General features: G+C 42.4%; 1 protein-coding gene and 1 long non-coding RNA gene across 6 annotated transcripts in view; one reads left to right on the forward strand and one right to left on the reverse strand.

The window, feature by feature from the left end:
- The window catches only part of ANKRD29 (ankyrin repeat domain 29), a 92,772-nt gene that overhangs the window by 59,048 nt on the left and 7,314 nt on the right, over positions 1 to 26,410 (forward strand). For all 4 annotated transcript variants that reach the window (XM_073679185.1, XM_073679184.1, XM_073679183.1 and 1 more), the window contains 3 exons: positions 8,223 to 8,321; positions 10,113 to 10,211; positions 12,365 to 12,460. In XM_073679185.1, coding sequence (XP_073535286.1) covers positions 8,223 to 8,321; positions 10,113 to 10,211; positions 12,365 to 12,460 — 294 coding nt within the window. The remainder of the gene's footprint in view (positions 1 to 8,222; positions 8,322 to 10,112; positions 10,212 to 12,364; positions 12,461 to 26,410) is intronic.
- Positions 6,074 to 12,836, reverse strand: LOC141265733 (uncharacterized). 2 transcript variants are annotated; one of them, XR_012320157.1, is made up of 4 exons: positions 12,710 to 12,836; positions 10,088 to 10,202; positions 8,136 to 8,451; positions 6,077 to 7,468 (listed from the first exon to the last, which is right to left on the reverse strand). It is a non-coding gene; the product is annotated as an uncharacterized lncRNA (long non-coding RNA). The 2 variants fall into 2 exon arrangements; XR_012320156.1 differs by having other exon boundaries at positions 6,074 to 8,451; positions 12,710 to 12,831.

The following is a 26,410-nucleotide window of genomic DNA, read 5'->3' on the forward strand; positions in this document are numbered from 1 at the left end:
GAGATTATCTCTATTACAGCAAAGAGTTTGAGGTATACACTGACAACAACCCTTTGACCTATGTCCTCACTACAGCCAAACTGAATGCAACAGGTCAGAGATGGGTCGCTGAACTAGCTGACTTCAATTTCAGCATCAAGTACTGGCCAGGAAAATGCAATGCGGATGCTGACGGATTGTCGAGAATGCCACTAGAGCCTGAGGAGTTCATACAAGAATGCTCGGAGGAAGTCAGTCTGGAAGTAATTGAGAGGACTACGCAAGCAGTACAAGCTTATCAAGAGGAAGACACACCATTGTGGTGTCCGTTGACGGTGGAAACCACCATAAATGTGAGAGAACAAGATCACCCCCTGTCTATTCAACAACTACCAAAAGGAAAAATCTGTAGAGCACAACGGGAAGATCAGATGATTGGTAGAATACTACTTTATGTGGACCAAAATCAGTTTCCAAGTAAACGGGAGAGAAATAATGAGTCACCAGCAGTATCTGTTTTAGTTAAAGAATGGACAAAGCTCTACCTCAGTGAAGACGGTATCCTGTATCGTAAAGGAGGACAAAACCGGCAGTTGGTACTACCCAGAGTATTCCGTAGGTTGGTCTTCAAAGAACTCCATGAAAACATGGGACACCTGGGAGTAGAAAGGACAACTAATTTGATCCGTGAACGTTTCTTCTGGCCATACATGCAGACAGATATTGAGAGGTACGTGACCTGGGAGTGTGGGTGTCGAAAAATTTAAATGTCCCAACACATCAACCCGGGCACCTATGGGCAACATCCAAACTACGTATCCGTTTGACATGGTCTCCATAGACTTTCTACATCTCGAGACGTGCAAGAATGGTTACGAGTACATCTTGGTGGTGATGGGCCATTTTACTAAATTTGCTCAAGCATATGCCACCACTAAAAAAGCGGGTCGAGCAGCGATAGAGAAGATCTTCAATGATTTTGCTTTGAGGCTTGGGTTCCCTACGAGGTTATACCACAACCAACGAAGAGAATTTGAGAACCAACTCTTTTCCAAGCTAGGAAAGTACTGTAGAATTCAGAGATCCCACACAAAGCCCTATCACCCAGAGGGTAATGGACAAGTGGAACGTTGTAATCGGACATTATTGTCGCTGTTGCGCACTTTAACAGCTGACAAGAAGAAAGACTGGAAGAGTTCTCTGTCAAAAGTGGTACATGCCTACAACTGTACAAAGAGCGATGCAACGGGTTACTCACCCTTTTTCCTATTGTATGGACGATCGCCAAGACTGCCAATCAACATCATGTTCAAGACTCCGGTGTCAGAGACTTACAGAACGTATCCGGAGTACGTTCGGAAATGGAAGGAACGGATGGCAGAGGCATACAACATAGCGTCCAAAGTGGTTACGCAAGGACAGAGGAAGAGTAAGGAGTACTATGATCAAAGATGTTATGGAGCAAAATTGGCACCAGGAAGACGGGTGCTAGTCAAGAACGTACGTGAGAAAGGTGGTCCAGGAAAACTTCGTTCGTACTGGGAAGACAAGGTGTATGTGATCATAAAGAGAAAAGCCGATGACAGTCCAGTGTATGAAATCCGATTGGAAAGAGGGGACAAGAAAACCAGAATAGTCAATCGGAATTTATTACTACCCTGTGATTATCTCCTACCACAACAAGAATTCCCAGAAGCAGACCGACATTGACCGAGATCAACTAAGAGACCACCACAGATTGAAACTCCGGTGGTGAATAGTGACCTTGAAAGTTCCGATGAGGAAGAGCACACTGTTGTATTTCTCGGACCGGCAAGGAGAGGGATGTACCATCCTCAGGAGAGTGAACTAAGTCCCGAGGCTCCAGAGTTTGTACCAAGGAGTACAGATGAAGTCCAATTCAGATCTGAAGATCAAACACCGATCACTGAAGAGACCGATAGACATTCAGGAGGAGCGGAATTAACAGACCATGTGGAAACAGGCTATTCAGGAGAAGTACAGGAACTTACAGAGGTGGATCCAAGAGCATCTGAGGAAGCAAGGGAAATTAGTGCAGTGGAAGTAACTCCTGTAATCGAAGAACCCGTGGTATCTGAGGAACAACCTACCAGGAGGATGTCAACTCGAGAAGTGAGGAGGCCCGTGATGCTGACTTACAAGACACTTGGTGAACCGAGTCAAGTGCCAAGGACTGTCGACTGTAAACAGGTATCTCTGCCTGCGGACCAGGTAAGCCCACTTGAGTGGTATTCACCACCGAGAGGCAGTATGGAAGATGTTGCATGGTGGAAAGACTTGTTTTCATGCTTTGATTTTCCTTAAAAGACTTTGTAGAAACAAAGAACTGTTAAGGCCTAGTGAGAGAGAGCTGGTTGAAGACGTACGAATAGCTCCAGCTGAAGAGACGCTGATTGTTCTTACAGGGGTACTACAAGAAAAAAGGTCGTAGAATAGGTTGTTATAAACGTTATGCCAATTTGACAATGCCAATTTGTATATAAAGTTACTCAACTTTTACCACTGTCTCAGAATTGGTCAGATTGACTAGTTAAGACGAATGTCGAGGACGACATTCAAAAAGGAGGGAAGAGTGTGAAATGCTGAAGTAGTGCTGTTGCTTCAAAAGCATCCAGCAATTATTAGAAATAACACAAGCACAGGAGACAGGAAGTGTTGAGCTTCAGAAGCATGCAGCAACTAGAGGGGTTAACACAGTCACAGGAGACAGGGAGTGTTTTATCAGAGCCCCAGGGGGATTGTGGGGAACTTGTTATTGTAGTCTGGCTGAAGCTGAAGAGAGAGGTGGTGTGTTATCTGTATCTGACAAGGCAACTGAACAGGATTCAGATCAGGAGAGAAAGTAAATACAGGTCAGATAACTAACTGTGCAGAGTATTATCGGGCAGGAAGATAAGGACTGGAAGGAATTGTGTCACAGGGATCATCTCCCTCATCAAACCCTCCCCCCTCAATCTCCATGCAGGATAAAGAATGCTGTGTACTATTGAGTCCTTGTGAAGGAAAAGTCTGTGGTTGTGCATGCATAGAAGTGTGCTGATAAGAGATCTAATCTGTGCTGAATGATGCTACTGAAGAGACTGACACTTCTGTGTCTGCTTTATTAGACTGTACTGTAATGAAGATTATTGCTGTAATATCCCTGAATTGCACTGGCCGTGCTTCAGATTAAATTCCACTGTTAAACTGTTGAAAGACTCGTCAGAAGTGTCTGGTCAGCAACTGTATCTATTGTGTGCCTGAGAGAAGCTACAGCATATGGTCGCCCTGATTAACGGTTTCCCCAGGATTCCAACAAATTCATGAAACCCGTCTCGCCCTATCTGAACCTAGCGGCGTGCGTGTAACACCACTGACTCCGTCAGCCTCAGGGATTTCCTGTCCACTTCAGCAGTGCACCCGGGATCGGCCACCTGCCCTTCACGTGATTCCACATCCACTACCATCGAGATGTCAGAAGACTAGGCACTCTCCCTAGTACCTGAACTGAGTCCCAGGCTTCGAACGTTGCAGGAATGTCCACAATTGATATCAATACAGCCTCCCGCGGCCTCCCAACGATTGTCCATTAGAGGCCCTAGCAGTCCACTGCACCTGAACTTGACCTTGTCGTGGTACTTCCCTATCTGACCCACTATCAGGAAATGCTCACTCTTCACTAACACTAGTCCCCACCCACTGGGCTAGTTCTAACAATTAGCTATATCCTATTTTGTAGACTAAACCTATTGTCCTTATCTTATGTCCTATGCCTTGCTAAGCCATTCATCTACATGAACAGTACTTATCCCTACATTAACTCAAAGTCCCAAAACAGTATCCCATATATAGTGTGACTTGATAACACCAACTCAAACAACAATTTCCCGAAGACAGATAATCCACAGAAAGAAAACGAGTATATTAGATCAATAAAAATATAAATTTTATTAAGGAAAATTCATCTTTTAAAACCATGTGAAAACACCAGTAAGAAAAATATATAATCATTACCTGATGGGATAAAAGAGTGGACACACAGGACAACCCGCCGCCCCGACACGCATTTCGTCAACCTTCCTCAGGGAGCTCCCTGAGTACTTATTCCTAGTCTAATCTTATGCTTACCCTACACTAGGAACTACTCACATTGTACATTAACAATTTACATTACTTATACGCTGTACTTAACCGTCATACAATATAGAAGATGCACGTCACTATTCACATTACATGTAAAACTGCATGACACTGTACACATAGCGCAATAGTTGTCTTCAGGTGTAGGAACGCAGCAGAACAGTCCATCATTATTACACACACTGTCATTATTTCTCTATATTCTCTGTACTAGTGGACGGTCATGTGACCTCACATATGGAAATCGCAAACATGCGTGCGGTCAAGTGACCACCCAATCGCATGGGGCATACAGGGCAATTGTGACATTTTGTGCAGTGCACATTCTCACGATTCACAGAATAACTATAGACTTTTCTTCTTCGCCCAGACAACCATTTTAAGGTAACAACGTCCCAGGTAAAAACCCACAGGCATCCCTGTTACTTCTAGATAGAACAATGTGTTATAAAAAAACTGAACATTTTTGTCTGACAGGCATTTAAAATTAATACGCATGAAGTTAAGTACTGAAAGAAAAGATGTCTGATAGCAATGATGGTTTTATAGAAATTATTGCTTTATAGAAATGATAAAGTGCTATGCTGTGTATGTGACGCGCCCAGGGGATGGGGACGACTCGGCACCCGGGCCTTGTTGCCTGGTTTTTGGGGATGTCACGGTAGTAGGCTCCCGGGCCCATACCCTGGGGTCACTCTTAAAAAGGGGAAAGTTATATGGGATAGGGAATGTTCGTGACGCCACCTGTGGTGTCTGGTGAGGATCACCAGCGCTGCGACAGTCCTCTGAGGCCGGTGTTAGGCAGCTTAGTTGGTGCGGCTCCCCACAGGTGGAGCGGGGCCTCAGGGCAGCGTAAGTGAGGGGATGCAGGACAGAGGGGACCCAGCCGGGACAGAGGAAGTATAGGCACACACACAACAGTTCACTTCAGTACCTTTACTGGTGGTGTTTCAGGCATGATCCAGGGCACTTTAGGGTGAAGGGTGCATATCAGGACTCTCCCCAGTGAGCGGGTGTAGGACCTCCTGTTCCTTGCCTTTCCTTGATAAGTTCCTGACCTGCCTGGAGCTAGGCCTAACTTGGTCTCTGTCTTGCACCTGCTGACCTGGTGGTAGGGCCTTCTGTTGGAGTTCACACTCCCTGGTCTCTGGGGACTCCTGACCCTGGTACGTAATCAGCTTTTGGTGTTCCTGGGACATATAGTTCGCCAGGGGTTCCGGTTGTTTCTGCTGGGTGTAAGGAATCCCTGCAGACGCGGACCTGGTGTCGGGTAAATGATTTTGGGGTGAGCTGGTTAAGCTCATCTGCCCCCTATGTTACTCTCCTTCCACTCGCCTTCGGCCACGCTCGGGGCCCTCACTAGGCTTCACACTGCAGCAGGCACGCTGCGCTTCGCCGCTCTTTTGGCGTCGGCACGCCCTAGGCTCACTAACTCGAGCTCTCTGAATCTGGACTGAACTGACTGGGCTCCACTGCAGTCTAGCTTCTGCAGGAGCTCCTCTCAACAGACTGCCTGCCTAACTCCACCCTCCAGTATATATACGTCCCTCACGGGCTCCCTCTGGTGGTCTGAGGTGGTAGGGTGGAGGTGTGTGAATGTTATGAGGGCCTCTTGTGGAGAAGTCTATCCATGCACCCCTCTGGGATCTGTGGCACCAATGCACAGCAGGGCGCCACATTTGCCTTTTTTGCTATCACAGTTTGAGCACTGTACTCCTAAGTTTTTTTTTTTTTTTTTTTTTTTTTTTTACACATTTTATTCTGTAGATCCAGAAAGAAAAGAAAGAGGTGTTAATAAGAACAGGAAAATATTTTATTAAAGTACATACAAAGTAAGCATACAAAAATCGGAAGTGTATAGGATAGTAAAAACCAGCACACTGGATACCAGATAACACAATTATAAGGCAAGATGGGTATATATAGTAAGTTCCCCATGTAACATACTTATAGTCGAAAAAAGACTAGACTTTCAATATAAAAGTGACAACACATGAATTAAAGGGAGAACACCACTCAATCAAATAATCACCACTGTGGTCTAAGTAATTGCTTTCCTAGTTTATAAATGTAAAATTTAAAAGTCAGTCTTACCCATCATGAAGTACACCCAATCTGGTTGTCAGATATGAAAAGAGCCCCAACGCGTGTTTTGTGTGTTTGTGTTGTTGCTTCTTCAGGGGGATCTTACAAACTATTAGACCGCAGTTCCTTAAATATTCTTCAGTCAAGGGTCACATGACCGCAGTTCCTCCAATAATGTCCGCAATTCCACAAATGAAGTCCAGGGGAGCAGTGCATGCGCCGCACCTCTCCGCTCGCCAACCACACCACCTGCAGCCATCAAGGTAATCTGTGCACATTCGGAAATGTCGGAACGTGTGACCATGGCAACTGAGTGTTTGGGCAAGTAGTGGCGGGGAGCGCACGCGCACATTGGACTGCTCAGGAAATGAAAGGCATAAATGATAAAGAGGGTAATGGCTGACATGTGGTTGCATCATAAAGTGACAGTGCATAAATACAATATAAGAGGATGATTAACATCATGAAAAATTATGCAAATGTCCATACATAAGATGTGTTATGAATAAATGCATCATAAAGCAGTGATAACAATAATGATATAAACATAAACACACATGTTGTGGATATAAAGTGATAAGTGCCATACACATTGTGATTGAGAGTCCACATGTTGCCATTTCACACGAAGGCTTCCATTGCCAATAGAAGATGTCTTTCAAATTAGATTATACTGCGCCAGACAATAAGTCAATATAAAAAATAAAGGAGCCTTATTTTTGATAGAGCATTTTATTTTGTGTTGTTTTTTACAGGGAATCCGTCACCATGTTTTTGCTATCTCATCTGAGAGCCGCATGATGTAGGGGCAGAGACCCTGATTCCAGTGATAGATCACTTTCTGGGCTTCTTGCTGCAGTTTTGGTTGATCTTCTGCAGATCTACCAGTTCTTGGAATGCTGAGCTCTGTATAATCCTGCTCCCAACACTAATTTTACACTGTGCATAGGCAGAAAGCTGCCAACCAGTGCTGCTAGTGGGGTTATACAGATCGCATGAACATAGATGACTACCTCCCAGCTGGTTTACTAGTTTATAAAAACTGCAGAAAGCAACCTCAGTAAGTGACATATCGCTGGAATCAGAGTCTCTGACCCTACCCCATGCTACTGTCAGATTATGTGCCAAAAACTTGGTAACAGATTCCCTTTTATTCTAGGGTGAGTAGTATCAGTTTGATCGTCTTGAGCCTCTGCATACAAAGTGACTTCACTAGCCCCATGGCTCATGGAGGAATCAGGTGTTTGCTTCCCTTAGACGAGACCTGCAGCAACATCACAAATAAATCTTACTATAAATTTATTTTGTCTTTCCTGATTTGTTTCATTTGTCTTTATACAGTATCTACATATGAAATATGGTTATTGGCAAAGTTGAACAAAAAGATTTGCAGGGCCCTGGTTCAGTGTGACCCTCCACAACCCTGCTGTGGCATCCCTGGCGCATCTACTGATTAGTACACCCTCACAACATCATGTGTGCAGTGCTGTATGTAAAGATGTCGCAGGGCCTATTATCAGACAAGATATTGGCTATGCCATAGATAGTAGGAAATTTGCAGTGCTTTTGTCTGGTGGCCATAGCTACCAATGTGGTCATGGAACTGGGGTCCTCCAAATCTTTTTTTCTCAATGTAGTTATTGGTATTACGTTTAAAGGGGCAGTTCAGGACTACCGGATTGATGACCTGGCACCGCAGCAATCAAGTGAATGGCAGATTAACTGCAGTTCTCATCAGTGGCTGCTAAACAATTTATGGACCTGCACTGTTGCATCCAGCGCTGCGGGAGTTGATCGGTGAGGGTGACAGGTCAACAATATAGTAGTACCAGACAACACCTTTAAATGTAATACCAATAACTGTGCCCCCAATGATCTCATATTCATAACTATGAAAAGAGCATCAATATTGCAATCATGGGGCAACTCACATATTTCTCTCATTTCATAGTTTCTATTTCATGGGCTCTGGGTCCTTCTGCTGAAATAAATTACTTTTGATCTCTCCTTTTTTTTAGGATGGGGCAACTCCACTCTTTCTTGCAGCCCAGGGAGGCTTTGTGGATGTAGTTCGATTATTGCTGACATTTGGAGCAAAGGCAAATCAACCACGACAGGTGACTGTATTCCTCCAGATCTTTGTGCTTCCACCGCAGCCGGTATAACCTGCTTAGACTGTGTACTCTTCATCTCCTCTCTTGTAGGTTTAATGTTTGACAAAGAAAGTAGTGACACAGTCCGTGTGAGCTACAAAGGAAGGAGAGATTTATGAACCACTTCCAAGAATAGATACTTGTGCTGATCATAAACGTTATCATAAATGTTATCATAAATTCCAAGAGTATAGAATGTTCATGCTGATCGTATCAAGGGCAGCAGTTGATTATAACAGAACCTCCACCAGCTATTATTGTTTCCAGTATCATCTCTATGCTGATGACACCCAATTATTGACCTCTTCTCCTGACATCACCCCCACCTTAATATAAAATACCAGGGATTGTCTGTCCGCTGTCTCTAACATCACATCCTCTTTCTATCTGAAAGTGAAACTGTATTTCATCATGAACATTTTAAAATGTCGATGTTTAAAATCGGATGCTTCATGGACATAAAATGCGGACACACGTATGCCACATGGATGATGATACTGATGAAAATTGTCCATGTTTTCTGCATGATAATCGGACGAGTTTTCATACGCTTGTCTAACCCGGGCCTTATGATACAATCCTGCATTGGGATGTGCAAGCTGCCAAAACCATGTCTAATTGTGGTGAAGTAGGTTTTCAAATAGAGTGTTAATTGGCCACAAAGTTTGACCATATTTTTATGGATAAACCTGATTTATTTTTACAACCATGTGGCCACAGTATTGTCTGTGTGGTCTCACGCTACTTGCAAAACCATTCAACCATTATAATTATTTGGGCGTTGTCCTTGTCTGACTCCATGTACTTCATAATCATATACTTCATATCTCTTAATTTTTTTTTTTGCATCTAAAAGCCCCCATTTGTACCCCTGTCCCCTTACACCTCAACGTACAAACTGTCCATGAGTTTCTGTGGAATCTGAAATGAGTAGATATATCATACCTTCCTGCCCTCATGTTGTATATTGCAATCATATAATGCAACAATATATTTCAGTTCTGCATTTCAAAGTTTATTTTGTAGTTTTGTAGAAAATGCTATGGCTAGATGTTACATAGTTGGAAGCAGAATCAAAATCTCCTTACAGACTCTTGCACTCTTGAAAAATGTTTGCAATTATTTTTTTGGCCATTTAATTTTGGTTGTAGTGATGCTCCTCTGTCAAAAGTCCAAATGGGCCCTAAAAATCAGATAGGGAGCTCGCTGAAGGCTATAGGAATGATAAAAAAAAGGCCATATCGCCCTCTGCTGGTTATTTAAAGTAGTACGTGACAAATATTTTCAGAATCAAAACCGCACAATCACACATCAAGATGATGGTGAATATATGCGCAGTGTTTGTGATCACCTGTAACTGGGCTGGTAGAGTGCTAAACAAAAGGAGAGTGTGTTATCTGAGATGTTAAAAAGATGCAAAGAAAGTATGCCCTAAAATTACTTATAAACAATGACAGCTCCTCCATGTGCACATTTTGCAGCAACAAATGCACCAAAAACTTTAGCACCTAATTCCTTCAAACACTTCAGTGTTCAGTTATGGAAGCGTCGCGCCAGACATAAGGTGCCACCCTGTGATGTACTCCTGGCACATCTTAAAGTCCCTGCTTGGAATAATCGAATAGACTTAGAAGAATTTTAAGTAGCAAATATCAAGTCATATCCTCCTTAAAAAATTGTTATAACTGACTCTACATATTGTAACACTCGTAATATACAATTTTTATAACCTGAAGCGACTTTCTTTCCATCTAGGATGGAACGACAGCTCTCTGGATAGCGTCACAGCTGGGATACAGTGAGGTGGTGAGGGTCCTTCTGCTGAGAGGAGCCGACCGTGATGCTCTGCGTACAGTAAGACCACAGTGACTTATCCATAATGAAATCTCTTAATTATTAGTTTGCAGAATTGACATGGGTACAGCATAGTTCTTGTCCAAATCATAACACATTTTTAATATGACCCAGTGTGAAATAAAAAAAAAGGAATATATAGTTTGTAGTTTTTTTTCCAAAGCTGCTCAGCTTAAACACGTCCCATTAAGTTTTATGTGTTATATTCTTTAGGGGGAATTTATTACCTCTCTTGCACCAAGAAGTTTGTGTCAAAAAGTCACAAAATTGTATGTAATTGTTATGAACAACATTTTTGCGACTTTTTGCCCTTTTGCCCATGCCGTGGCACTTTTCAAAAAGCAGGAAGGGCTTTGTAAAAGGGAGGGACTGACCAGCATGCAACAAATTTACTATATGCCATGTCAGATCTATACTATAACCCACATAGACTTGTGCATAAAGAGTTAGAATGGGTTTCCTATAAACTACTACTGTTACTGGTACTAATATTGCCATTACTACTCCTCCTGCTGTTACTTCTACTACTACTGCTACTATTAGTTGAAAGAAACTTGGCACTCAAATAGTGAATACAGTTCAGTTTTTTCTTTATGCATTCAAGTAGTTAAATGTTGGCGGTCTGAAAGAGTAGGCCTTCATCAGAACTGAATGCCAAGATAATGAAACCCCCGGAAAAAGTTAGCGCATAGGGCTGTGGAGGCGTGGAGAGCGCTCTCCAGTTCTGATGAAGGTCTCCTCTTTCAGACCGAAAACGTTTAACTACTTGAATAAATAAATAAAAAAACAGAACTGTATTCACTATTTGAGTGCCAAGTTTCTTTCTGCTATATGTGTGGGTCGGAAACCCTACTTGTGCCCCAAGACGATTGAAGAAGAGTGCCGTATATCTTATTTGAACTACTGCTACTATTGTTAGTACTGCAACTTCTACTGCAGTACTTCAGCTGCAACTACTACAACTACTGTTACCACTACTACTATTAGTACAACCACTAATACTGCTACTAATGCTACTATTACTACTACAACGGCTACTACTACTAATGCAACTACTATTAATACTACTCTTACTACTGCCACTACTACTGCTGCTGCTACAACGGCAACTACTAGAACTGCTATTACTGCCACTACTACGATTACGACTACTACTACTACTACTTCCAATATTACTACTACAGTAACTGCACAGTATGATTTTTACTATTGCTTTAAAAAAATTACAGCATTGCTCTGGAGTTCCTTGTAGCATAATAGAGGAAATATTTCTGGAAATAAAGCTGTACAAAACTTGTGCACATCCACTTTTAGTTGCACTGTAATCATTGGTATTATTGCACACACAGGACATCAGTAGTGATGAGCGAGCGTGTTCTGTTAAACCTTTCGGCGCGCATGCTCGAGTGCTCGCCAAGTATCTTCAGCGTGCTCGGGTGTTATGTTTCAGTCACTCCAGTGCTCATGATTTGCGACTGTTTGACAGCTTTAATACATGTGAGGAATGCCTAAGAAGCAAATATTCCTCACATGTATTAAAGCTGTCAAACAGTCGCAAATCATGAGCACTGGAGTGACTAAAACATAACACCAAGCACTCTGAAGATACTCCGAAAACACCCGAGCATGCTCGCTCATCACTAATTATCAGTAAGGTCTAATAGAATGTTGGGAATCAAGAAATAGACCCTAGTAGTAAGTGATTTGCTGCAAATGGTGCTGTCTTCTAATTGTCCCTCAGGACCAGAGTCAGACTCGTCCACAGAGGAAAAGTGAATCCCTCTGTGGGTCACTGAGCATGAGTAGATCTCCCACCTTCCCTTATGAACAGTACTTGGCACAATATACTTAATTCACAGTGTACAGACAAACGCAGCAAATTCCCAGTTCATTATTATTATTATATAAATTTGGGAACAAATGTAATGTAATATTTGCATGAATAATGGGCCCTCAGAGTTGTAACTGATGGGCCCTTGGCACCCTAGTCTGACACTGCTCGGGAACCATTGTTTGGGTGAGACCTGGATCCACCAGAGGATTCTCTGGTACTTTGGTGGGCCTGTTTGCCCCGGTACAAAGGTATATTCCAGCTGCATGAAACAACTGCATTAACATTAATTCTGTATCCTTTGTTATCCAATTCCTGGCAGGATGGCACCTCTGCTCTGTTTAAAGCTGCAGCTAAAGGATTCAATGACGTTATCGAAGAGCTACTCAAGTTTTCTCCCACACTTGGTGTTTTAAAGGTAAAAATCCACATATTTATGAGATATCACTGCACAAAACAGAGATTGGTGCTCAGAAATAATAATGTCAGGAATATGATGCTTATAATTATTTCTAAGGCTAGAAATATAAAAATTTGCCCAGTTTTAATGCCAAGCAGGCTCCCACAATCTACAAACAAGTAGCGATACTGGAATCATGGGGGTGAAGCAAATTATTCTGGTCAACAATTTGCCAATTAAAAAAAAAAGTAAGTAAAGTCCACTCACCATTGGGGGGTGGTGCAGTCTCAGCCTCGCTTGGATCCAGCCAGAGCAGTCTTAATCACGGTCTGTCTGAACTGTGGACTAGTGAACATATAAAGGTAAGTTGTAATTAAAGATAATAGTTATCATGTGCTCACTAGTCTCTGAGGTCAGTATGATTAGCATAGACAAGAGTGAAATAAAAACATTAGTGACACACAGATATTATTATCCTCTAAAGTAAATAACATTGACATGTAGAAAAAATAAAAATATTTGTGATACAAATATAGTAGAAATTAAAGATTTCATTATCGTGTCAGTTAAATTTCTTCTGGATCATTATTATGTCTGCTTTGACAATCAGTTTTTTTTTTTACAAAGGAGGCTTAATAAAATTCTTACCAAGGATATTCGGTTTGTGGCTAAGAAAGCTGTAAAGCGTGTTCACACGCAGTGAAAAAGGATACTTTTACTTCACTACATAATAATAGTATGTATAAAATACATGACTTTATTAGTCACTGACCCTTGCCCCCATGATGTCACTTTGTAACTATTTTCCCTCCTTTTTTGTCCATTTAAACCCTGTCTGTTGCACTGCTAACATACAGTACATGCCTGGCCTCAGCGCCGGACTGGAGTACCTGGGACCCACCAGCACCATGCAGTCACCGTATATAGGAATAACATGAGTCCACAAACTCTTTCAAAATGAATTAACTTTATTAACCAATAAATAACCAATATATTGAATATATAACAAACTAAAGAAACACTCCTGACAAAAGAGGAACACTGTTATCTTATTCACATCAGTGTGTGATAAAGTGCCATAACAGAACAATAACAATAAATACTTTCAAGGTACATTTCCTTAAAGTATAAGTGCCACAAATTGAACCTGCATCTATCTAGCATCCCAGCAGCCAGCATCATTGTAGCAGAACCAAACTTGGCCCACTGGGAAAACTTAAAGAATTCTGTAAGCATTTTGGAAGTTTGTATTGCACATTTTCCTCTCCTCTATAATACAATACCATTCAATTGTTAGTGAAATGCCCAAAACAACAAATAAACACACACTAACAGTCATTCAGCAGCAAAATTACAAAAGTTTTTTTTTCAGAACAGAAGATGACATTGCATACGTATTAATAATGTCATCATAGTCTAAGTTCCTTGAAATGTTATACTCAATGTTCAACAGAAGGAGTGACTCTAAAAGCTCCTGTCCAATCGAAGACCTCAGACGATTTTTTACAATTTTCAGCTTTGAGAACACTCTTTCACATGAAACGTGGGTGCAAGCAAGTGTAAGAAGTGTATTGTAAACTGCAAAAATGTTTGTGTAAGCAGCAGAATGTAAATTGTAGTCATAGAAAAGTCTGTAGCAGCAGGAAAGACAGTTTTTTTGCAGGACGAGTTGTACTTTCAGATGCAATCATTTATTTTACCATATAGTGTACAGGGAAATGGCAACAAAAATTCCAAGTGCAGTAAAATTGCAAAAAAAGTGCAATTACACGTTTGTTTATTGGGTTTTTAGTCACCATGTTCACTATATGGTAAAACCGATGTGACAGTGTGATGCCTTGGGTCAGTACGAGTTCGTAGATACCAAACATGTATACCTTTACTGGTAAAACAAATTCACAAGTTTGAAAAAAAAGAATCACACTTTTCGCGCCATGTTCTGCGCACCGCAGTGTTCTCATTTTTTTGGATCTGGGGCTGTGTGACGGCTTATTTTTTGCGTCTTGAGCTGACGTGCATCTCTGCTGCTGTGTAGTAGTCACAACACAGGGAGAGGTTAAACATCCAAGTATTTAATATGTATTGCAAATAAAGAATGTTCCCATTCTTAATATCCAAAAAAACAAATGACTGACAACAATCCACTATACCTAGACTAATAATACCATATAGAAGAGAGAAATACTGCCACACCATGACCAGAACACATACCACCACATAGTGATCAAATACTACCAAGTACAAGGTATATATACTGCCACACCATGAGAAGACCACATATTACCACCACATAGTGACTGTCTGAATAATACCACATACAAGGGACAAATACCGCCACGCCATGACCATGGCACATAATAGCACCAGATAGTGACTGATAATGAAAATGTAAAAAAGCTCTGTATTTAGAGTCAGTGTACAGATAATGTAGAGATTATCAGTGACATTATGCACAGGAACTCTGTGTATAGTGTCAGTGTAGAGGTAATACAGTGATCACCAGTAACATAATACACAGGAGCTCTGTGTATACTGTAGTGTCAGTGTAGAGGTAATACAGTGATCACCAGTGACATTATGCACAGGAGCTCTGTGTATAGTGTCAGTGTACAGATAATGTAGAGATTATCAGTGACATTATACACAGGAGCTCTGTGTATAGTGTCAGTGTGGAGGTAATACAGTGATCACCAGTGACATTATGCACAGGAGCTCTGTATATAGTGTCAGTGTGTGTGTATAGGTAATACACATACTCACCAGTGATGTCTCTAGGTGAAGTTCTTTATCTGCAGACCGATATATCACATCTTCTATGCAGGACTTATCTCTGCAGAAAATAACATAGTTAGCTATAACTGATCACTTCCAGAGCACAATCCACACTTTTCCCAAGATTTCTACACTGCTTGAAATGACAAAAAAAAGAAACATAGCACTGCACTACACAGTAACAGTGCTCCAGTGTCATTCTGTGCCGGCTCATCTGTCAGCAGACATATTTGTCTGATGGCAAAGATGTAGCAGAGCTGAAGACAGAAGACCTATGGATTACTTTGGAGTGAGGATTTTTCTTTATTAAAGATGGAGTCTCTAAATGTGTTTTATTTTTAATAAAAAAAAAATGTCTGTCTTTTTTTTTCTGTTTACTAGAAATTGATGGTGGTTATGTCTAATTTGGCGTAACACCATGAATTTCGGGCTTAGTACCAGCTGATAATACAAAGCTGGCCTGGTACTAACCCTATCATTACCCAGGGTGCCACTCACCACCAGGAAGAGCCGGGTAAAGCACCTGGAAATGGTACTATGATGAATACGCCATTTTCAGGGGTGGCTGCGGGCTGCGATTTTCAGCATGGGGGGCCAAGAATGCTTGGGCCTTATCATGCTGCGAATCCCAGCCCCCAGCTACCTTGTTTTATCTGGCTGGCGATCAAAATATGGCTGGAGCTGGGCAATAGGCATGATTATCAAATAATATATACCTGACAGGAGCCCATAGATTCTGCTGCCTCGAATAATATATACCTGACAGGAGCCCATACATTCTGCTGCCTCCAATAATATATACCTGACAGGAGCCCATACATTCTCCTGCCTCCAATAATATATACCTGACAGGAGCCCATAGATTCTGCTGCCTCGAATAATATATACCTGACAGGAGTCCATACATTCTCCTGCCTCCAATAATATATACCTGACAGGAGTCCATACATTCTCCTGCCTCCAATAATATATACCTGACAGGAGCCCATACTTTCTGCTGCCTTCAATAATATATACCTGACAGGAGCCCATAGATTCTCCTACCACCAATAATATATACCTGACAGGAGCCCATAGATTCTGCTGCCTCCAATAATATATACCTGACAGGAGCCTATAGATTCTACTGCCTCCAATAGTATATACCTGACAGGAGTCCATACATTCTCCTGCCTCCAATAATATATACCTGACAGGAGTCCATACATTCTCCTGCCTCCAATAATATATACCTGACAGGAGTCCATACATTCTCCTGCCTCCAATAATATATACCTGACAGGAGCCCATAGATTCTGCTGGCTCCAATAATATATACCTGACAGGAGCCCATACATTCTGCTGCCTCCAATAATATATACCTGACAGGAGTCCATGCATTCTCCTGCCTCCAATAATATATACCTGACAGAAGCCCATACATTCCCCTGCCTCCAATAATATATACCTGACAGGAGTCCATACATTCTGCTGCCTCCAATAATATATACCTGACAGGAGCCCATACATTCTGCTGCCTCCAATAATATATACCTGACAGGAGTCCATACATTCTGCTGCTTCCAATAATATATACCTGACAGGAGCTCATACATTCTGCTGCCTCCAATAATATATACCTGACAGGAGCCCATACATTCTGCTGCCTCCAATAATATATACCTGACAGGAGCCCATACATTCTGCTTCCTCCAATAATATATACCTGACAGGAGCCCATACATTCTCCTGCCTCCAATAATATATACCTGACAGGAACCCATAGATTCTCCTGCCTCCTATAATATATACCTGACAGGTGCCCATAGATTCTCCTGCCTCCTATAATTTATACCTGACAGGAGCCCATACATTCTCCTGGCTCCAATAATATATACCTGACAGGAGCCCATACATTCTGCTACCTCCAATAATATATACCTGACAGGAGCCCATAGATTCTGCTGCCTCCAATAATATATACCTGGTAGGAGCCCATACATTCTCCTGCCTCCAATAATATATACCTGACAGGAGCCCATAGATTCTGCTGCCTCCAATAATATATACCTGACAGGAGCCCATGGATTCTGCTGCCTCCAATAATATATACCTGACAGGAGCCCATAGATTCTGCTGCCTCCAATAATATATACCTGACAGGAGCCCATAGATTCTGCTGCCTCCAATAATATATACCTGACAGGAGCCCATAGATTCTGCTGCCTCCAATAATATATACCTGACAGGACCCATAGATTCTGCTGCCTCCAATAATATATACCTGGTAGGAGCCCATAGATTCTGCTGCCTCCAATAATATATATCTGGTAGGAGCCCATAGATTCTGCTGCCTCCAATAATATATACCTGACAGGAGTCCATACATTCTGCTGCCTCCAATAATATATACCTGACAGGAGCCCATAGATTCTGCTGGCTCCAATAATATACTGTATACCTGACAGGAGTTCATATATTCTCCTGCCACCAATAATATATACCTAGTATATACCTGACAGGAAACTCATAGATTCTGCTGCCTCCTATAATATATACCTGACAGGAGCCCATAGATTCTCCTGCCTCCTATAATATATACCTGACAGGAGCCCATAGATGCTGCTGCCTCCTATAATATATACCTGACAGGATTCCATAGATTCTGCTGCCTCCAATAATATACTGTATACCTGACAGGAGTTCATACATTCTCCTGCCTCCAATAATATATACCTAGTATATACCTGACAGGAACCCATAGATTCTGCTGCCTCCTATAATATATACCTGACAGGAGCCCATACATTCTCCTGCCTCCAATAATATATACCTGACAGAAGCCCATAGATTCTGCTGCCTCCTATAATATATACCTGACAGGAGCCCATAGATTCTCCTGCCTCCAATAATATATACCTGACAGAAGCCCATAGATTCTGCTGCCTCCTATAATATATACCTGACAGGAGCCCATAGATTCTGCTGCCTCCAATAATATATACCTGACAGGAGCCCATAGATTCTCCTGCCACCAATAATATATACCTGACAGGAGCCCATACTTTCTGCTGCCTCCAATAATATATACCTGACAGGAGCCCATAGATTCTCCTGCCACCAATAATATATACCTGACAGGAGCCCATAGATTCTGCTGCCTCCAATAATATATACCTGACAGGAGCCTATAGATTCTCCTGCCTCCAATAGTATATACCTGACAGGAGTCCATACATTCTCCTGCCTCCAATAATATATACCTGACAGGAGTCCATACATTCTGCTGCCTCCAATAATATATACCTGACAGGAGCCCATACATTCTGCTGCCTCCAATAATATATACCTGACAGGAGTCCATACATTCTGCTGCTTCCAATAATATATACCTGACAGGAGCTCATACATTCTGCTGCCTCCAATAATATATACCTGACAGGAGCCCATACATTCTGCTGCCTCCAATAATATATACCTGACAGGAGCCCATACATTCTGCTTCCTCCAATAATATATACCTGACAGGAGCCCATACATTCTCCTGCCTCCAATAATATATACCTGACAGGAACCCATAGATTCTCCTGCCTCCTATAATATATACCTGACAGGTGCCCATAGATTCTCCTGCCTCCTATAATTTATACCTGACAGGAGCCCATACATTCTCCTGGCTCCAATAATATATACCTGACAGGAGCCCATACATTCTGCTACCTCCAATAATATATACCTGACAGGAGCCCATAGATTCTGCTGCCTCCAATAATATATACCTGGTAGGAGCCCATACATTCTCCTGCCTCCAATAATATATACCTGACAGGAGCCCATAGATTCTGCTGCCTCCAATAATATATACCTGACAGGAGCCCATGGATTCTGCTGCCTCCAATAATATATACCTGACAGGAGCCCATAGATTCTGCTGCCTCCAATAATATATACCTGACAGGAGCCCATAGATTCTGCTGCCTCCAATAATATATACCTGACAGGAGCCCATAGATTCTGCTGCCTCCAATAATATATACCTGACAGGACCCATAGATTCTGCTGCCTCCAATAATATATACCTGGTAGGAGCCCATAGATTCTGCTGCCTCCAATAATATATATCTGGTAGGAGCCCATAGATTCTGCTGCCTCCAATAATATATACCTGACAGGAGTCCATACATTCTGCTGCCTCCAATAATATATACCTGACAGGAGCCCATAGATTCTGCTGGCTCCAATAATATACTGTATACCTGACAGGAGTTCATATATTCTCCTGCCACCAATAATATATACCTAGTATATACCTGACAGGAAACTCATAGATTCTGCTGCCTCCTATAATATATACCTGACAGGAGCCCATAGATTCTCCTGCCTCCTATAATATATACCTGACAGGAGCCCATAGATGCTGCTGCCTCCTATAATATATACCTGACAGGATTCCATAGATTCTGCTGCCTCCAATAATATACTGTATACCTGACAGGAGTTCATACATTCTCCTGCCTCCAATAATATATACCTAGTATATACCTGACAGGAACCCATAGATTCTGCTGCCTCCTATAATATATACCTGACAGGAGCCCATACATTCTCCTGCCTCCAATAATATATACCTGACAGAAGCCCATAGATTCTGCTGCCTCCTATAATATATACCTGACAGGAGCCCATAGATTCTCCTGCCTCCAATAATATATACCTGACAGAAGCCCATAGATTCTGCTGCCTCCTATAATATATACCTGACAGGAGCCCATAGATTCTGCTGCCTCCAATAATATATACCTGACAGGAGCCCATAGATTCTCCTGCCACCAATAATATATACCTGACAGGAGCCCATACTTTCTGCTGCCTCCAATAATATATACCTGACAGGAGCCCATAGATTCTCCTGCCACCAATAATATATACCTGACAGGAGCCCATAGATTCTGCTGCCTCCAATAATATATACCTGACAGGAGCCTATAGATTCTCCTGCCTCCAATAGTATATACCTGACAGGAGTCCATACATTCTCCTGCCTCCAATAATATATACCTGACAGGAGTCCATACATTCTCCTGCCTCCAATAATATATACCTGACAGGAGTCCATACATTCTCCTGCCTCCAATAATATATACCTGACAGGAGCCCATAGATTCTGCTGGCTCCAATAATATATACCTGACAGGAGCCCATACATTCTGCTGCCTCCAATAATATATACCTGACAGGAGTCCATGCATTCTCCTGCCTCCAATAATATATACCTGACAGAAGCCCATACATTCCCCTGCCTCCAATAATATATACCTGACAGGAGTCCATACATTCTGCTGCCTCCAATAATATATACCTGACAGGAGCCCATACATTCTGCTGCCTCCAATAATATATACCTGACAGGAGTCCATGCATTCTCCTGCCTCCAATAATATATACCTGACAGAAGCCCATACATTCCCCTGCCTCCAATAATATATACCTGACAGGAGTCCATACATTCTGCTGCCTCCAATAATATATACCTGACAGGAGCCCATACATTCTGCTGCCTCCAATAATATATACCTGACAGGAGTCCATACATTCTGCTGCTTCCAATAATATATACCTGACAGGAGCTCATACATTCTGCTGCCTCCAATAATATATACCTGACAGGAGCCCATACATTCTGCTGCCTCCAATAATATATACCTGACAGGAGCCCATACATTCTGCTTCCTCCAATAATATATACCTGACAGGAGCCCATACATTCTCCTGCCTCCAATAATATATACCTGACAGGAACCCATAGATTCTCCTGCCTCCTATAATATATACCTGACAGGTGCCCATAGATTCTCCTGCCTCCTATAATTTATACCTGACAGGAGCCCATACATTCTCCTGGCTCCAATAATATATACCTGACAGGAGCCCATACATTCTGCTACCTCCAATAATATATACCTGACAGGAGCCCATAGATTCTGCTGCCTCCAATAATATATACCTGGTAGGAGCCCATACATTCTCCTGCCTCCAATAATATATACCTGACAGGAGCCCATAGATTCTGCTGCCTCCAATAATATATACCTGACAGGAGCCCATGGATTCTGCTGCCTCCAATAATATATACCTGACAGGAGCCCATAGATTCTGCTGCCTCCAATAATATATACCTGACAGGAGCCCATAGATTCTGCTGCCTCCAATAATATATACCTGACAGGAGCCCATAGATTCTGCTGCCTCCAATAATATATACCTGACAGGACCCATAGATTCTGCTGCCTCCAATAATATATACCTGGTAGGAGCCCATAGATTCTGCTGCCTCCAATAATATATACCTGGTAGGAGCCCATAGATTCTGCTGCCTCCAATAATATATACCTGACAGGAGTCCATACATTCTGCTGCCTCCAATAATATATACCTGACAGGAGCCCATAGATTCTGCTGGCTCCAATAATATACTGTATACCTGACAGGAGTTCATATATTCTCCTGCCACCAATAATATATACCTAGTATATACCTGACAGGAAACTCATAGATTCTGCTGCCTCCTATAATATATACCTGACAGGAGCCCATAGATTCTCCTGCCTCCTATAATATATACCTGACAGGAGCCCATAGATGCTGCTGCCTCCTATAATATATACCTGACAGGATTCCATAGATTCTGCTGCCTCCAATAATATACTGTATACCTGACAGGAGTTCATACATTCTCCTGCCTCCAATAATATATACCTAGTATATACCTGACAGGAACCCATAGATTCTGCTGCCTCCTATAATATATACCTGACAGGAGCCCATACATTCTCCTGCCTCCAATAATATATACCTGACAGAAGCCCATAGATTCTGCTGCCTCCTATAATATATACCTGACAGGAGCCCATAGATTCTCCTGCCTCCAATAATATATACCTGACAGAAGCCCATAGATTCTGCTGCCTCCTATAATATATACCTGACAGGAGCCCATAGATTCTGCTGCCTCCAATAATATATACCTGACAGGAGCCCATAGATTCTCCTGCCACCAATAATATATACCTGACAGGAGCCCATACTTTCTGCTGCCTCCAATAATATATACCTGACAGGAGCCCATAGATTCTCCTGCCACCAATAATATATACCTGACAGGAGCCCATAGATTCTGCTGCCTCCAATAATATATACCTGACAGGAGCCTATAGATTCTCCTGCCTCCAATAGTATATACCTGACAGGAGTCCATACATTCTCCTGCCTCCAATAATATATACCTGACAGGAGTCCATACATTCTCCTGCCTCCAATAATATATACCTGACAGGAGTCCATACATTCTCCTGCCTCCAATAATATATACCTGACAGGAGCCCATAGATTCTGCTGGCTCCAATAATATATACCTGACAGGAGCCCATACATTCTGCTGCCTCCAATAATATATACCTGACAGGAGTCCATGCATTCTCCTGCCTCCAATAATATATACCTGACAGAAGCCCATACATTCCCCTGCCTCCAATAATATATACCTGACAGGAGTCCATACATTCTGCTGCCTCCAATAATATATACCTGACAGGAGCCCATACATTCTGCTGCCTCCAATAATATATACCTGACAGGAGTCCATACATTCTGCTGCTTCCAATAATATATACCTGACAGGAGCTCATACATTCTGCTGCCTCCAATAATATATACCTGACAGGAGCCCATACATTCTGCTGCCTCCAATAATATATACCTGACAGGAGCCCATACATTCTGCTTCCTCCAATAATATATACCTGACAGGAGCCCATACATTCTCCTGCCTCCAATAATATATACCTGACAGGAACCCATAGATTCTCCTGCCTCCTATAATATATACCTGACAGGTGCCCATAGATTCTCCTGCCTCCTATAATTTATACCTGACAGGAGCCCATACATTCTCCTGGCTCCAATAATATATACCTGACAGGAGCCCATACATTCTGCTACCTCCAATAATATATACCTGACAGGAGCCCATAGATTCTGCTGCCTCCAATAATATATACCTGGTAGGAGCCCATACATTCTCCTGCCTCCAATAATATATACCTGACAGGAGCCCATAGATTCTGCTGCCTCCAATAATATATACCTGACAGGAGCCCATGGATTCTGCTGCCTCCAATAATATATACCTGACAGGAGCCCATAGATTCTGCTGCCTCCAATAATATATACCTGACAGGAGCCCATAGATTCTGCTGCCTCCAATAATATATACCTGACAGGAGCCCATAGATTCTGCTGCCTCCAATAATATATACCTGACAGGACCCATAGATTCTGCTGCCTCCAATAATATATACCTGGTAGGAGCCCATAGATTCTGCTGCCTCCAATAATATATACCTGGTAGGAGCCCATAGATTCTGCTGCCTCCAATAATATATACCTGACAGGAGTCCATACATTCTGCTGCCTCCAATAATATATACCTGACAGGAGCCCATAGATTCTGCTGGCTCCAATAATATACTGTATACCTGACAGGAGTTCATATATTCTCCTGCCACCAATAATATATACCTAGTATATACCTGACAGGAAACTCATAGATTCTGCTGCCTCCTATAATATATACCTGACAGGAGCCCATAGATTCTCCTGCCTCCTATAATATATACCTGACAGGAGCCCATAGATGCTGCTGCCTCCTATAATATATACCTGACAGGATTCCATAGATTCTGCTGCCTCCAATAATATACTGTATACCTGACAGGAGTTCATACATTCTCCTGCCTCCAATAATATATACCTAGTATATACCTGACAGGAACCCATAGATTCTGCTGCCTCCTATAATATATACCTGACAGGAGCCCATACATTCTCCTGCCTCCAATAATATATACCTGACAGAAGCCCATAGATTCTGCTGCCTCCTATAATATATACCTGACAGGAGCCCATAGATTCTCCTGCCTCCAATAATATATACCTGACAGAAGCCCATAGATTCTGCTGCCTCCTATAATATATACCTGACAGGAGCCCATAGATTCTGCTGCCTCCAATAATATATACCTGACAGGAGCCCATAGATTCTGCTGCCTCCAATAATATATACCTGACAGGAGCCCATAGATTCTCCTGCCTCCAATAATATATACCTGACAGAAGCCCATAGATTCTGCTGCCTCCTATAATATATACCTGACAGGAGCCTATAGATTCTCCTGCCTCCAATAATATATACCTGACAGGAGCCCATACATTCTCCTGCCTCCAATAATATATACCTGACAGGAGCCCATACATTCTGCTGCCTCCAATAATATATACCTGACAAGAGCCCGTACATTCTGCTGCCTCCAATAATATATACCTGACAGGAGCCCATACATTCTGCTGCCTCCAATAATATATACCTGACAAGAGCCCATACATTCTGCTGCCTCCAATAATATATACCTGACAGGAGTCCATACATTCTGCTGCCTCCAATAATATATACCTGACAGGAGCGCATACATTCTCCTGCCTCCAATAATATATACCTGACAGAAGCCCATAGATTCTGCTGCCTCCTATAATATATACCTGACAGGAGCCCATACTTTCTGCTGCCTCCAATAATATATACCTGACAGGAGTCCATACATTCTCCTGCCTCCAATAATATATACCTGACAGAAGCCCATAGATTCTGCTGCCTCCTATAATATATACCTGACAGGAGCCCATAGATTCTGCTGCCTCCAATAATATATACCTGACAGGAGCCCATACATTCTGCTGCCTCCAATAATATATACCTGGTAGGAGCCCATACATTCTGCTGCCTCCAATAATATATACCCGACAGGAGCTCATACATTCTGTTGCCTCCAATAATATATACCTGACAGGAGCCCATACATTCTGCTGCCTGCAATAATATATACCTGACAAGAGCCCATACATTCTCCTGCCTCCAATAATATATACCTGACAGGAGCCCATACATTCTGCTGCCTGCAATAATATATACCTGACAAGAGCCCATAGATTCTGCTGCCTCCAATAATATATACCTGACAGGAGTCCATACATTCTGCTGCCTCCAATAATATATACCCGACAGGAGCTCATACATTCTGCTGCCTCCAATAATATATACCTGACAGGAGCCCATACATTCTGCTGCCTGCAATAATATATACCTGACAGGAGTCCATACATTCTGCTGCCTCCAATAATATATACCTGACAGGAGCGCATACATTCTCCTGCCTCCAATAATATATACCTGACAGAAGCCCATAGATTCTGCTGCCTCCTATAATATATACCTGACAGGAGCCCATACATTCTGCTGCCTCCAATAATATATACCTGACAGGAGTCCATACATTCTCCTGCCTCCAATAATATATACCTGACAGAAGCCCATAGATTCTGCTGCCTCCTATAATATATACCTGACAGGAGCCCATAGATTCTGCTGCCTCCAATAATATATACCTGACAGGAGTCCATACATTCTGCTGCCTCCAATAATATATACCTGACAGGAGTCCATACATTCTGCTGCCTCCAATAATATATACCTGACAGGAGCCCATACATTCTGCTGCCTCCAATATTATATACCTGACAGGAGCCCATAGATTCTGCTGCCTCCAATAATTATATACCTGACAGGAGTCCATACATTCTCCCGCCTCCAATAATTATATACCTGAGAGGAGCCCATACATTCTCCTGCCTCCAATAATATATACCTGGTAGGAGCCCATACATTCTGCTGCCTCCAGTAATATATACCTGGTAGGAGCCCATAGATTCTGCTGCCTCCAATAATATATACCTGACAGGAGCCCATACATTCTGCTGCCTCCAATAATATATACCTGACAGGAGCCCATAGATTCTGCTGGCTCCAATAATATATACCTGACAGGAGCCCATAGATTCTCCTGCCTCCAATAATATATACCTGACAGGAGCCCATAGATTCTGCTGCCACTGCCTGGGGCGACGCCGGGTCCGTTCACCACAGCGCGCACAGGAAGCAGTCCCGCCCTGAGACTGACCTCCTGCGCAAGCGCCGGCAGTGTCGCGCTGCGCAGAGGAGGCAGAGGGGCACTGCAGCAGCAGGCAGAGCAGGGAGATCGCTCTCCCTGCTTTGCCGCTGCAGAGGGCCCATCACTAATCATATCGGCAGAGCTGCCGATATGATTA

Source organism: Phyllobates terribilis, unplaced genomic scaffold (assembly GCF_046119375.1).
Source record: "Phyllobates terribilis strain yellow unplaced genomic scaffold, ASM4611937v1 Scaffold_4__5_contigs__length_816908805, whole genome shotgun sequence".
NCBI classification, from domain to species: domain Eukaryota; kingdom Metazoa; phylum Chordata; class Amphibia; order Anura; family Dendrobatidae; genus Phyllobates; species Phyllobates terribilis.